General features: G+C 41.6%; 1 protein-coding gene across 2 annotated transcripts in view; it reads right to left on the reverse strand.

Moving 5' to 3' along the window:
* The window catches only part of LOC127640123 (zinc finger protein 609-like), a 110,901-nt gene that overhangs the window by 56,200 nt on the left and 39,212 nt on the right, over nt 1-15,489 (reverse strand). Inside the window, exon 1 of one of the 2 annotated variants that reach the window (XM_052122528.1) lies at nt 13,305-13,460. The exons of the other annotated variant lie outside the window; for it this stretch is intronic. Coding sequence (XP_051978488.1) covers nt 13,305-13,448 — 144 coding nt within the window. The 5' untranslated portion in view covers nt 13,449-13,460. Of the gene's footprint in view, nt 1-13,304; nt 13,461-15,489 lie in introns of those variants that run through there. 2 annotated transcript variants of the gene reach the window in all.

Below are 15,489 nucleotides of genomic sequence, written 5' to 3' on the forward strand. Positions count from 1 at the left end.
ACTACAGACTAGAGAGAGAGCGAGAGAGAGAGAGCGAGTGATTGAGCGAGAGAGAAATAGACAGTGAGAGATTCTGGCTTGCCTCCAGAACAGACTTGAGGACTTCGATGTGGCCTTTCCGATGCCAAGAGGTCAGTATTTGTTGCACCCCCTGTTGTCATTTCAAAACACAGTCACACACTGTGCAGTGGAAAAACAGCTCTCTTCTCTCAGGTTGGTCATCCCAAGAGGTCCAAGAGTTAGCAGTGCTAAGCTGACAGACATTCAGTGGCCAATAGCAACCTTTTGTAGATAAAAGAATGGGAGAAAGCACAAATCTTAAAGCGTCTGTAGGAAAGGAAATAGAAATGGGAAAATTATAAGAGCCAAAAGGCACTTGAAATATGGTTCTCCATCTCTATCTGTCTTAATTAATCTCAAGAAGCAAAAGCTAATGATAACATTGTCAAATATCATTGGTGATTTGACATGTTAATAAAATGTAAGTTTAGCAGGCAGTTTTGGAGACTTCTTTTTAAGATGTCTTTCCCCATTCAACCAAACCAGATCGGTGTTCGTATGACAAGAAAATACCTGCAACAGCAATGGTACATTTGCTTTTAACTACAATCCAAACAAACCCAAATGCTTGTCCAAAGACAAACAGGAATCCTTTAGCACACTGTTAATCTCCACAATCATAACCAGGGGCCTCATGTATTAACCTTGCCATAGATTACACCTAAAAGTGTTATTTAGGGAAAAATAAACCACACTTGGCAAATCGCATGCAAAATGCTTCCTGTACCCATTTCTATACCCATTATAGTGTATGCAATAATTAAATCAGGACACTGCTCTTTGTACACAGGAGATAAATCCACAAGAACATCAGTCAATGAAGTCACAGAACGTCAATGAAAGTGATTAATACAATGCTTTTCTTTGTGGGACCTTTGAAAACATTTCTAGAGAAGGCATTTTGGGAAGAAACAGAAAACAACATTGAATTCTTATTCCCTCCATCTCCCTCCCTCAGGCACCGTCTCGCTCATTAGCTCTCCTTACAACAGACATGTCAGTGCACGTCAAGAAAGTGCCTTTAATATCTGTCTCCTTCATGTGATTAAAAACTAATGGAGAGCTACACCTTTCACCCCTCACTCCAGACGAGGACAGTTCAAATATTTAACCACAGCTTTTCTCCTACTACACAATGAACATAATCAGGCAGCCAAGTGTATCCTGTGTGCATCTCTCCAAACATATCAATTTTTGCAAAGCTGAGTCCGCAGAGACTAGCAGATCTGCTGGACTTTGATGAACAGCCAGATATATTCTGACTGTTCGTCAGAAAAGGGTAGAGCGTAGGGACCGTCTCGAATAAGAATTACCAGCACACAGAGACAGTGAGAGATCTTGAGGCCTGAATACCAACACACACCTCCAGGAACAGGGCAAGGACTTGATTACTGATGCCTGATGGGGTGGAAAAGTCCTCAAGTGGTCTCTGGTGGGAAGCCTGCAAGCAAGTTCTCCAGGAGAGTGAGAGAAGACTTCAATCAAATCTGATTGAAGGAAAGAGTGAAAACAGTAAGGGGAAAATATGTACTGGCTGAGTCTCAAGGAAACATTCTGGGAATACAGACAACACAAGCGTCTGCTTGAAAAACAATGTTGTCCTACAAGACCACACATAGGACAAATTAATTCAGGGACAAATAATGACAGGTGGCCCATCTATCGGGACTCAGCACCTTTGCCAGGAATGCGAGGGAAAAACGATTGTGGTTTTAACCACAGGGCTCTCCAAGTATCTAATAAGGACAAATCCTCCTCGAACTGACCTACATTGCCTGATGAAATGCAGGAATGTACAAAATTATAAGGGAGGTAGCGCTGCTGGTTTTCCAGAACACACGCAGGGGTAAAGATGTGGGAATATTTGCTTTCCCTACCCAAGGTGGAAGCAGCTTTGGGGTGATTTGTGGGGTCAAACCCTCCTCCTGCCTGGCGTGAGGCCCTGGCTAAGTGCCGGAGACTCTTCTCCGCAGCTCGGCAGAGTTCTGGCCTGAGGTCACAAGTTTGTAACATGTCCCATTTAATTATATTGTATGGGGAACAAAAGCAGTGCCAACATTCTTTAAAATGTCTCCTTGTGCTCCCTGAAATAAAGCCACACATGTTTGAAACAACAGGATCCTGAGTAAGTAAATGGACAATCTACAGTCCGTCGGTTGTTACCGCAAAATAAACCTGATGTCTGACTGTAGGTTATGCCTCTTACTTCATGGCTACTTACCAAATAAATAATTAAATGGGCATGAAATATTGATTTGTGGACAAGATCTTAAGAGTCTCTAAAAACAGCTGGATTCCACCTCTGGTTTTCATCGAAGTTCAGTAGGTTCAGACTATACAAACTTCTTGCTAATGAAATAAATAAATGGGCTAAAAATATTATGTTGAGTTTATATGATCCTATTTGCTTACTTGTAGTGATCGCAGATTACGTTATCCCTAGATGTGCGGTCGTAATTTAGAAAAATCAGATCGTTGGATGGCACAATTGACCAAACAGAATGGAGTATTCCAGAAAGATGTGTAATAGTGATAACATCTTCATTTTTGGTTGAACAAACCCTTTAAATGATTACCATATGGTGGAAATAAGCAACAAATCATGGATAAGACATCTTGAATCAAGTTGTTTAGGGACTCTTACTTTTGGGACTTGGCAGATATATGGCTTACATTATACAGGTTCTTCTGGTTCATTCTGCATGACTGATTGAAGAGCCAGAGCATCCAATGTTCCTTTGTTCACCTCCACTTCTCTTGGAATCTCATTTCCTTCCGATGGTAACCATAGAAACAAATGCCCAGCAAACATTCAATATAAGGGTCTGATACGTGGCTCTCTTTTCTCTTGAGTATTTGGATTAACTATCACAAATAATCAATCATTTAGTTGATATCACTATTTCTATACCATTTCAGAGCAGTGCCCTCCTCACAATAGACTGATAGAGCCTCTACAGATGGATAGCCAGCCATGTGACAAGGTACTGCTTGAAGGGCCCATCTGGCCAGCCGCTTCCAGGAAGCCAGATTCCAGGGCGCTAATCCAAAGAGACTCAGAGAGGCCCAGAAATGCCATCAGGTTGCCTGGCAGAGAACACATGCCCGCTTTGTGTCCCAGGCTGTTGTTGGTGGTGGTGGGCTGCAGGAACGAAAGCTCCTACGCAGATCCCCAAGCGGGAACCAAGGTGCCCCTTGTTTCATTTCTCTAGAAGGCATAATCCTCTACGTAAAGCCGGGGAGAAGGTGGAATGGAGAGTTTGAGAATTCGGAATGAAGTGAAGCCGGTCAAGTGGGGGAAAGTGAGGGGAGTTAATGGCAATCACATGAGATTCATATTTTTATTGATGGGTTTAGGGTCGCCTACAAAACAGATTCAGCTCAGATTCCAACTCAATCACACGTTTGGCTTATCTGTAACAAATCTTTTCAAAGCTGTCATTTCAAAGCATTGCTCGCCCACTTTATCAGCCGTCTTGGTTCTGGAACCAAGTGTGTTTTTCCCATTCCCGTTTTCCATTTGAATTGAGTTAAATCCTACATAAAAGCATTCTATGCCATGAACCAAATCAATTAGCTTCGAGGTGAATCACAACATTACAAACTTTGATTTAAAGCAAAAAAGTATTTGAAAATCAAACTGAAAGACAAAGCTACAAGACTGAGGAAATAAACTACAGAATGACGTAATCAAATTGAAAATTATGGGAAAATATTAGACTATTGATTTAAAGATGTCGATTATAAATCTAGTATCAATATATGCAAAGTGTATAGAAAAATATTTTTTCACAGTGCATCATGGGAGTGGGCAGAGCTGCAGAGCTCTTTTGGTGCACTTTGTTCACCGCGATTCTCTGATTGGTGGGTCTTTCTCTTCAAGATTATGCGTAGTGTAGTTCTTCACCAGGCATTCTACTATTAAAAATAATTTACATTTTATATAGTTCAACAGAAGCATCATCAATTGCCAACCTCAGAGCTCATGGTAGGACTGTCTTTAAAAGGTTTTGAAGCTAATAATTAATGTGATTTTTACTTCTGGAACTGGATGGTTCCTCTTAATAGATGTGTTTATCTTAAGAAACACTCAAAGTCTGCTGGTCTGTTTCACAGCTTAAGGTATAAAACACAAGCAGCACGGGGACATGCAGGTTTCGGAGATAAACCGTGAGCTGAAAACACATTCCACAGTCGAGCAGTCACTCTCAACAACGGCTTTCACAGAGACGCAGTTCACAGCATGCTTGACATTCTCCAACACAGAGCGCAAGAGGCCAGGGGGCCCCTTCATGCTAACACCTCATAAATCCCTCCATCCCTCCCTCCCGAATGCACCTTCAGGGCCGTATGGATACAAGGACAATTAGTCAGAGAGGGAGGGTGGTGAGACAGAGGAACAGATTACATTCTAGAGAACAAAATGCCTCAGAGTTTTGAGATCTGTGCAACACCTCAATTCAAGACAGTCATACTGAAAGTTGTTCTTTTTCCGCTTTTGTCGATTAGACAAACACACGCACTTAATTAGATCAACGCTTTCCATACGGCCCTGCAACGCTGCAAAATTCAGAGCACCTTACAGGTTAACCAGAAGACTAACAGAGGCGAGACATGCAAACCAAAACCAGGTCACTAACACATAAATAAGAAGTTCGAGGACAGCTGAAAAACCTAGGGTAAACACACACATGATACAAAACATCTTAAAGGATAAACACTTTTGAAGACCGCTTAATAACAGTAATATGTTGGTTCCATAGTACTCAAAAAACATCAATGTTCTGCCATGGTTCAGGTAAATACATGGCAATAGACCTTATCCACAGCACCGCCATCTTTGATTTTTGACGGGAATGACAATGAGGCTGAGAGGGATAGTACAGTCTCTTCAATGGGTTGTACTGCAGTTTTTGGATCGTTACATGGATAAACATTGAAAACATATATTTTCAAGAACATTCAGTAGACATCAAACTCCAGATAACATGAGTTGAGGAAATTAGATGTGATGTAGGAGCTTTATAACGTTTGTGCCATTGAAAAGATGGTAAATCTATCCCTCACAGCTCAGATACATTTCCATTAAAGAAATCAAACATGGCGCTACTGTGAATAAGGTCTATACCATTGCACTTGTGTCAATGACGTAAAGCTAATTTGAAAAATCTAATTATACACAACAAAATTATTCCATTAAATCAAAGTCCGCTGGTATAACCAAAATGCAGGTTGCCATTTCATTGTCAGGTATAAATAATAATAAAAATAACAATAATAAATAAATAAAAATCATTCATATTAAACAAAGAGGACCCCTTTAGACTGTTGGTGTATCCCTGAGAAAACGTCTCGATATTCAAAATTAAAATGAGTATTTTAAAACCTTTTACTTGGTTACACCACATGACATTTTTAAAGTCATTAAATAAATGTTTCGTAGAACATCCTATAAATGTTTTTAAGCCATTATTTATTAACCAATATTAAATGAAACCAACATATACCCAAAGATTACATTTCTACAAACTTGATATGGACATTTTAAACTAGATCTTTAAAAGATTTCTCATGCATCCTTATTTGTCAAAAACAGAAGTTTTTAGGTAGTTTTCGGTTTGCTAAATGTAGCTTAGGAGGAAGCTACGACATTTCAGAAATTCTCCTGGGGAGTGACATTGTTGGTTTAAGGTCCACTTGTGAGGGGCCCATCAGAGCCATGACAGAAACATAATCCCGTGAGATGGTCCAAATGCTTACATGTGTGTGTGTGTGTGTGGGCTGCAGATCTGAGAATTTGCTTACGGAGCGCTTAAAGAGAGCAGCACAAATCACTGGAACAAGTTATTTAGATGCACTTGACATTAGCCTAACAAGCTCAGAGCTACTCAAAACTCAGGGATAGACAGCTAAACGAAATTTGACATTTAGCCCAATACATATTCTAAAATATGTACTCTATCATTTACTGAAGCTTCTCTCCCACATCTGATGCAACCAGGTTAAAAAGAGCTCTGAGCCACACTGAGAGGAATAGGGAAAGACAGTCTCTGGAGATATAGGATAGGATCTCAAAACTTTTAGTTTGTCTGACTGTAAAGTTTGGGTCCTGTCAGCAGAGATAAGGTGAGAGGAGAAGCAAACTCTTATAGAAGCTGAACCGAGCTGGCACCTGCCTTTAAACATTTATGCCAGATGCATTTTTTTATAGACAACACAAAAAAGACAGACAGTCCGCTGGCTATACTAGTTGAATATACTAGTCTCTCACACACTTGAGCGCTGTAGCCTTACGAAGTATTAGTCTTTTGACTAAAAGCCAACATGTACCAATCCGATGCACGCGCGAGTCGTAACAGCACACGGAAAATTACATATAAATGTTTACACCTGTCTTTAGCGGGTTGGCCAAAATAATACAAATCTTAATACAAGGTGTAAACGAGGCCTGGGAGATATTTGCAGAACCCCTGACCAAGAACCAACTGTAAACTGGCTTAACAAAAACCAGCACAATTCAGTTGAAAGAGGTATCGTATCCTCTGTATAATCTCATTAAAGCAGCCTTCTCTGCGAGACTGACCTCATCAGACTGCTTCACCAGACAACTGTTAACCCGACAGTGCACCTGTCAATGTACCTGTCCAACAAAAAGCAAAGTTCTTCCATAGTCACTCACCAGACCGGGCAGATACATCACAAACAGAATGATATATGACACTAGCCGAGCTCATTAGCAGTGTGAGAGGTGTATGTGTTGTAAATGAGAACAAGGCCAGTGCCAGCAATTCAGCAGGTACTGCTATAACGCCAAAAATGGGGTTCAATTCAGATGCTTATTAGCAGGCAATTAACATACTGTCTGTTAGCAAACAATACCTGAACACAATGTGACTTTCTTGTGATCTCCGGCTCTGCGACTGAACTGTCTTATAAAAGACGACTACCCACAAATCCAGAGCTTTCTCAGAGCTGTGGATTTATAAAAAAGTCTCGATTTAAGCGGGGCGTCACGTGTGATATACGACCCCTAAAAAGGCACAATTGTTCTTTAAAAGGTATGTTTCGGATAAAATGGAACATAAGCTTTAAGGCCTTGATATGCTTCCGACGAAGTCAAAGACTGAATGGGTGTGACGTCAATTAGAACAAAATATGGCCAAAAAGAAGGTGTTTTTGCGTTCGTTTCAGTGGTTCGTAACAGCTTTCTGGGGCAAACTTTTAGGAAAACTTCTGATCGGCTGCTAAACACCTTACTGCGATTGGTCCACGTCTTTGGTAGGTGTGACCTGGAGCTCCACCTACCTTTAGGCCAATAGCTAATTTTGTTTGTTGTTCAGACAACATGAACTTGTTAGATGCAACTAACGATTATTACAATGATTATTCGACTATTCTGGTGATTATTGTAACGATTATGCAAAATATAATTATATAAAAAAAATTATTCTGCAGTAAAGCTCCTAAAGTAAATGTACGTAAGGAGTTTTAGAAACTTATATTGGAATACAAACCAAAAATGACAAATCAAAAATAATTCGTTTGCATTGTTTAATGGGCTAAAATTACACCCTCTCACCTTTTAGTTCACTTGATTTCGATCCATCTTTAACTCACAATAAAACAAACTTGCTCTTTTTAATAGAGCTGCGTATCGACGATTTTCTTCACGATAAGATACACACCGTGATGCATACATTATGATTCACTATGTCAAGAGCCATCATGTTATAATCCAGCTGCAGCAAGCATGCACGAGTGATGAGAGTCTCCGCGTGAGACAGTGTGTATCAGTCGGGAGGAGTCTGAAACTCACCTTGCGCTGTTTTTCACGCGACTCATATAAGTTTGTGCTTATTTATAGAACTATAAAGGATGCATTAAAGATAAAATGCCCAGGGTGTTTTCTTTTTAGATGTTCAGACAGGCAGGATTTGCTTTTAGCGGAACGCCTGGTACGGCTCTGCTTTATTTCACATCATTATGGCATTGCTTTTGTATTTACTCATTTAATATTTTTGTATTATAATTCCCTCATATTTTGCGATGTACATCACTTGAAGCGGTTTGGAAAGTTTGGAGTGCGTCTGGACTATGAGCTTCTTCTCAATCAAGCGCAAACTCAAGTGCTGTTCTCCCAGCGCTAATCATTAGCGTTTCAAATGATCTCATGTTGCATTAAATTATATCAAACGACTATTCGATATCATTATTTATTGTCGATTAAGTTGACTAACCGTTTCAGCCCTATGCTCTTAACTTTGCTAAAAGAGCACCATAAAGCAGTAGTAGTGTGCATGCACCAAACGGGTCCATATGGGCTCGCGGTCAAAAGCAGTAGTAGTGTGCATGCACCAAACGGGTCCATATGGGCTCGCGGTCAAAAGCAGTAGTAGTGTTCATGCACCAAACGGGTCCATATGGGCTCGCGGTCAAAAGCAGTAGTGTGCATGCACCAAACGGGTTCATATGGGCTCGCGGTCAAAAGCAGTAGTAGTGTGCATGCACCAAACGGGTCCATATGGGCTCGCGGTCAAAAGCAGTAGTAGTAGTGTGCATGCACCAAACGGGTTCATATGGGCTCGCGGTCAAAAGCAGTAGTAGTGTGCATGCACCAAACGGGTTCATATGGGCTCGCGGTCAAAAGCAGTAGTAGTGTGCATGCACCAAACGAGTCCATATGGGCTCGCGGTCAAAAGCAGTAGTAGTGTGCATGCACCAAACGGGTTCATATGGGCTCGCGGTCAAAAGCAGTAGTAGTGTGCATGCACCAAACGGGTTCATATGGGCTCGCGGTCAAAAGCAGTAGTAGGGTGCATGCACCAAACGGGTCCATATGGGCTCGCGGTCAAAAGCAGTAGTAGTGTGCATGCACCAAACGGGTTCATATGGGCTCATGGGTCAAAAGCAGTAGTAGTGTGCATGCACCAAACGGGTCCATATGGGCTCGCGGTCAAAAGCAGTAGTAGTGTGCATGCACCAAACGGGTTCATATGGGCTCGCGGTCAAAAGCAGTAGTAGTGTGCATGCACCAAACGGGTCCATATGGGCTCGCGGTCAAAAGCAGTAGTAGAGTGCATGCACCAAACGGGTCCATATGGGCTCGCGGTCAAAAGCAGTAGTAGTGTGCATGCACCAAACAGGCAAGCCTACAGGCTCACGGTCAAAAGAGAGTACCCAAGATGGTACAACAAGCGGAACAATGGGATATACCTAGCCTTGGGTGTTAACGCCCAATGTTTTTTGCTTGCTTTAACAAACTGTGTGCAAGTAAAACATGGCTTCAACTCAAAGTAAAGCAAAGGTCTATTCACACCAAAGACAACGTGGAAAAAATAAAATTAACCGCTACAGAATATTCACATACGATTCACACGGAGCACAGTGAAAATGTTTGTCAGCCTTTGAAAAATGCTTGCATTTACAATTATTACAAGACTTTGCATTTTTTTCAAAAGTGCACAAAAATACACAAATCTAAACCACATACATCTGGCTTCTCTACTGCTAAAAAAAAGCAGCAAAAACAAAGGGGGCCAGTCCAAGCTTAACCAATAGGCTTGCGCATAATGCAATGGCCCCTTCAGTCTGAGCACGTGTCAGCCTGCAGTGGCTGTACAGAAGAGAGGAAGAAGTGAGAGTGAGTGAGGTAAACAGATGAATAAACCATTGTGGTTTAGTGCAGTCTTGACCTCAGTTAACACTATGCTGTTTACACACATGAGCAGTGTGAATCAGTGAGGGGAGTGCCACAAATTCACTCAAAAAGGCATTGAGCATTGAACAGATACGCTTGTGTTCCCTTTTCAGAAAAGTTATACCAGACAATCAATAGTTTGACTCAAAGCTCCTCTGTCTTGACTCATTTATAGAGACTATAAGAAAGTTCTGATACATCCACAACAGGCAAGAGCCCATGAAAAAAGACCTTCCTCGAAGAATACACTCGATTATCGTGGACACAGAATTCTTCAACCAGTTTATCCTACCTAAACATAATGTACACAAACAACTGTTGGGTATACTTCTTTTTCTATGTGCCGTTCCGTCTCACGTACGATTGAGTACTTCAAAATATATTCTTTTAACAGCAAGGCCGTACGGATGCATTTGATGTATGTGATCCTCTTTAGTACAGTCAATGCCAGGCACATGCGTCTACGACAAGACACAGACGCTCTGCATGTCTAGGAAAACTTGCCGGCACTCGGACAGTCCATGCGTAGACCTACTGAGCCGATGACGGAATATGCATCACATGCCCTGTGCGCGAGACCATGTGCATGTGGAAAAAGGAAGTACACTTTAGCCTTTAGCATCAGGAGTTTGTTCAAACCCCTGTGACAACAACTTTTGAAAAAGCGTTGGAAAACGTGACCGCTAAAAAGATCACTACAACAGAGATATGAACGTTTCCCTAGTGTTCATAAGAACTGAAAGCAGGCTAATAACCAGGATGACAACTGTGACTTAGCGGCTAGTTTTGGGGTCAAGCCTAGTGGAAAACCCTCCACGGAATACAGAGAGCTTGTAATCCGGTCCTGGTTCAGTTCCAACAGGAGCAAAGGAACGTTGATGAATGTTGGGATGCCACAAAAGGTTCTACAATCTAATGGGACGTTCAAACTAACAGCGCTTTGCAGCGACAACCGTAAGCATTTCGATTTCATTTTTAAGTTGCCGATTCCAGGTAACGTGAGCATTAGCAACCGTTGGTTATGCAACAAATTTCAGCAGAGTTTAACTTTATGCAAATGCGCAAATAACTTGATGCATTGGCAACCAAGTGCAGACAGTGGAACTTGCGTGATTCGCCAAGTTGATAGATAAGTCGAGTATGGATATCCGCAAGTAAAACGGCGTAAAAGTGCAGAGGTAACAATTTAAGAGAAAAGGAGGAGCTAATTGATTTTTAGCATGGCAGTTCCACTGAATATTTTATGTTTTAAAACAAACCCAACATCCACACCAATTCGCTCTTTTTAGAAAACTCTTGTTTCAGTTTTCAAGCCTCAACGTTTTCCCAAAGTGTGCGTAATGGAGAGCGTTTTCACTCGTTTTCGTCAGAGGAAAACAATGTTCTAGTGTGGAAGAGAGGCGTAAACTTAGTTCTTACCCTCCTAGCTGGTGGTGAAAGCTGTCTGGATGTCCTTTACTTTCATAACTGGAGCTCAGGCGAGTCTTTCTCTCAGTTTGAGCAGCATGGGCGTTTCCAGGCTGACTAAACTCAGGGGCCTAAAATACCCGAGGGCAGCTTCACAAATTGTGCGGAGAGCGAGTTTAACAGCCTCCTCGTTCACGAGACTCTGCCAAAGTTACATGAGGGAAAGGGGTGTAAGGAGAAAAGAACTCAAATGTGAGACGGGGAAAGACAGATAAGCGAAAAGGTCACAAGCCTCTAGAGAATTGTGTAAGCAGGAACACAGATCTACAGTGCGGCAGGAAAGCTCTCGATGTGGAATGAGTCGCAGAAAAGAAACAAAAGACTCGGAACATCAAGCCCAGCATGAGAGAAAAGAGACGAACAAGAGACCCAAAATGAGGAGACATTCCAGGAATAGACAATCCCCCCTCCTCCTCTGCCGACTGGAAGAGATTTGTACTAATGGAGTACAGGCTTCCTGGCCTCTGTCAACTCTGGAATGGACTCGGATGAGAATAGAGCGGTTACATATCTCAGAGCTAAGCCATGAAGGAGTTCCTTTCACCAGACCCTCTTTGTGGCATCTCGTCAGCTTTTGTATCGCTTTATTTTTACTTTCGCAACATAACGGCATTTGCGACGCATTTAACTTCCACAACACTGCATCTCCAAGTGAAAATGAATATTTACAGGGAACTAATCCAGGGCGGGACTTGATATCATCCATCAGAAATGGATTGCATCTTAAAAAGTGAGCAATGATATTATTGGTTTTTGCTCCGCCCACACAGCCTTAATGATGTCAGCAAAACTTTGAAAACAAAAAACTTTGACATTTTCTGTAGAATGATGTACACTCGGTGTACACTGCACATTAAGTAGCATATATTAAGAAAGTAAGATTTAATGGCACCTTTAAATTAGATGATACCTTACAAAACGTGTAAAATAAACTTATCCTTGTGAAGTCCTCTTCTAGGCATGGAAGCCAGATTTCACAACAATAAAAGAAAAACATGTCTCACAACTGTGACGTCATCTCTTAAAACTGTGACTTTAGGCCTATATCTTGCATTTGTAACTTTATTATATGTAAAATCACTCATTATGTGCAACTTTGAGATGTGACGTCACAACGGGAAAAAAGTTGCAATAGCAAGTTTCCGACTTTATCTCACAATTGTGTCTATTTCTCTAAACTGCGACTATTTTTATGAAATATGTATATAGAATTAGGGCAGTCACGATTATGAAATGTGGCTGACAATTAATTGTCAAAAAAGCTAATTGCGATTATGACAATTAACAGTCTTCATAAATCTTAAACAAGTCATTTATTTATTTTTAACTTTTACACTATTTCCTTTAAGGCTTTAAAAATGTATGAATGACATAAAAATTGTATTTTAAATATCAATCTATTTAAAAAAACTTAAAATATAGGTCTCTCTTTTTGGTCAACTTTAGTATTGGTTCAGTCGGACGGTTGGAGTGCAACTGAATGGGACACTAAAACGTGCCGTTCGTTCCCTTATTTGGACTGTAACGTGATTGGAATTGAAAGTGCACAATAATCGCGGTTATCCCAAATAATCGCGGTTATCTCAAATAATCACGATGAAACGATTATTTAATAATCATGACCGGCCTAAATAGAATCACTCATATACTTTATATAGCAGTTGCAGTTACGAGATATAAAGTCACAATTATGTTAAAGTCGTAATTGCGACAAATGAAGACAAAGTCAGAATTGCCATTGTTTGTTTGTTTTATCCATTGCAGCACCTTACCTAGCTGAGAGCTTTTTTCTTTTTAACTTGGATTGATAGCATGCAATTCCATTAACTTTTATAGTTAGATATTTTCAAGTGAGTTTCAATACAATAATATATGCTAAATGTAGCTAGCTAATCCATATGTATCTGTATTCCTCTCTTTTCATGTGCCACCTTCAAACATGGCTGCCACCCCATTTGAGTGTGCACGTGCACAAGCACACACACACCCATGCGCACACACACTAAAGGACTCTCAACACAGAAACAGCAAAGAACTGAAAACTGGACAGTCTCTTTGCACTGAAAACTGCATTTCCTACCAGCCGGATGGATCTTCCCCTCCCCGCGTCCTCTGTATGCACCGGAGCCGCGCGTCTCCGTCCCCTCCCCCTCGCTTCTGCTCCTCTTACTACTCGCGCACAGAGACACGGAACGAGGCGTGTTGGAAATGCGCTGGCTGACATCGAAGGACAGATGCTCTCTCTCGTGCTCTCTTCCCTTCCCCCACTGCTCGCTGTACAGCCATGCACACACACTCTTACAGCTAGCTAAGAGACAGTGAGCGAATGAGGACGGAGGGAGAGAAACAGAAGGAGGGAGGGCAGAGAGGCGGCCATGAAAGGGCTTTGTTCCTCGGATGGCTTTCACAGGCCTTAAACTGCAGTCAAACTCGGTGTTGAGTAAGGGTTGCCGATTTAAGCGAAAATGTACATACCGATATTTCATAGGTATTTCTCATAAATTTTTTCAACAGGGATTTCATCAAGTACTTTATTAAAAAGAGTTCCAAGTCATGCACCAAACCAACCAGCTCCGAGGAAACATTACAAACTTTGATTTGAAGCGAAAAAGTATTTAAAAATGGGAAAACAAGTTACGTAGGCTAATCAAATTATGAAAAAAATGGTGGAAAAATATAAAACTACTGATATATAGTTGATTATAAGTGTAGAAACTATAAATGTAATTTTATTGCAAACTATGCAGATTTAACAAATATATAAGTAGTTCAAGAATGTAGGGAGAGATATACCGTTAGACATGAAAAACTTCAGCAACCGGTTAACATTTTGGTTTATCGTCTATATCGCGATAGCACAAAATCGCCACTGCGTGGCAAGAAATGTGCACCTCATTCCATTCATGTAACACGTAAGTGGTACACATTCTGTCGGAGAAATGGTGGAAGGCGGAGCGACTTCACTTGAGGCTGAGAGAATTTCAGGTACTGAAAATGTTACAGCGGCCAACCAAACAATATCAATTACATTCTTCTATCATTCTTTTTTCTCCCCAATTTGTAACGCCCAATTCCCAATGTGCTCCAAGTCCTCATGGTGGCGTAGTGACTCGCCTCAATCCGGGTGGCGGAGGACGAATCTCAGTTGCCTCCACGTCTGAGACCGTCAATCCGCGCATCTTATCACGTGACTTGTTGAGGGCGTTACCGTGGAGACGAAGCGCGTGTGGAGGCTTCATGCTATTCTCCGCGGCATCCACGCACAACTCACCACACGCCCCACCGAGAGCAAGAACCACATTATAGCGACCACGAGGAGGTTACACCATGTGACTCTACCCTCCCTAGCAACTGGGCCAATTTGGTTGCTTAGGAGACTTGACTCGAGTCACTCAGCACGCCCTGTTATTCGAACTAGCGAACTCCAGGGGTGGTTTAAGTGCATTAAGTTTTTCAGCAAGTTGTGCAGTAGCTCTTCTGTGGGATTAGACCAGACAGGCTAGCCTTCGCCCCCCACACAAATCAGTGAGCCTTGGGCGCCCATGACCCTGTCGCTGGTTCACCGTTTCTCCTTCCTTGGACCCCTTTTGGCAGGCACTAACCACTGCATACCAGAAACACCCCACAAGACCTGCCGTTTGGAGATACTCTGACCCAGTCATCTAGCCATCACAATTTGTACCTTGCAAAGTTAATCAGATCCTAACGCTTGCCCGTTTGTCATGCCTCCAACACATGAAATTCAAGAACTGACTGTTCACTTGCTGCCTAATATATCCCACGCCTTGACAGATGCCACTGTAACGAGTCAGTGGTTTTAATGTTGTGACTGAGCAGTGTATTCATTTAAATGTAACTATATCGTGATATATATTATATTGTTATCGTGATATAAAATTTGGTCATATCGCCCATCCCTTTTAACTACCTCAGAGCTCACGGTAGGTCTGTCTTTAAAGGTTTAAGCTATCATTTATAATAAATTGCTTATATGGGGATTTTTACTTCCGGAACCAGACTGTTGCTCTTTATAGCAATAGAGGTACTCGCCTTAGCAAACACCACTAATTAAAAGAAAAAAAATGCCTGGAATATGAGAGTTAATGGCGGAATCACAAAGCAGTCACGCAGAGAGAGAGAGAGAGGGAGAGAGAGAGAGAGAGCAGAGAGAGAGAGGCCACCATGATTCAACGGTTCCCACCCCCCTACTTTTATCTCCAAGTTAATTTATTGGTGAGGATGCAGCAATTATGCACAGGCAAAAC

This window comes from Xyrauchen texanus, chromosome 49 (assembly GCF_025860055.1).
Source record: "Xyrauchen texanus isolate HMW12.3.18 chromosome 49, RBS_HiC_50CHRs, whole genome shotgun sequence".
In the NCBI taxonomy this organism is placed as follows: domain Eukaryota; kingdom Metazoa; phylum Chordata; class Actinopteri; order Cypriniformes; family Catostomidae; genus Xyrauchen; species Xyrauchen texanus.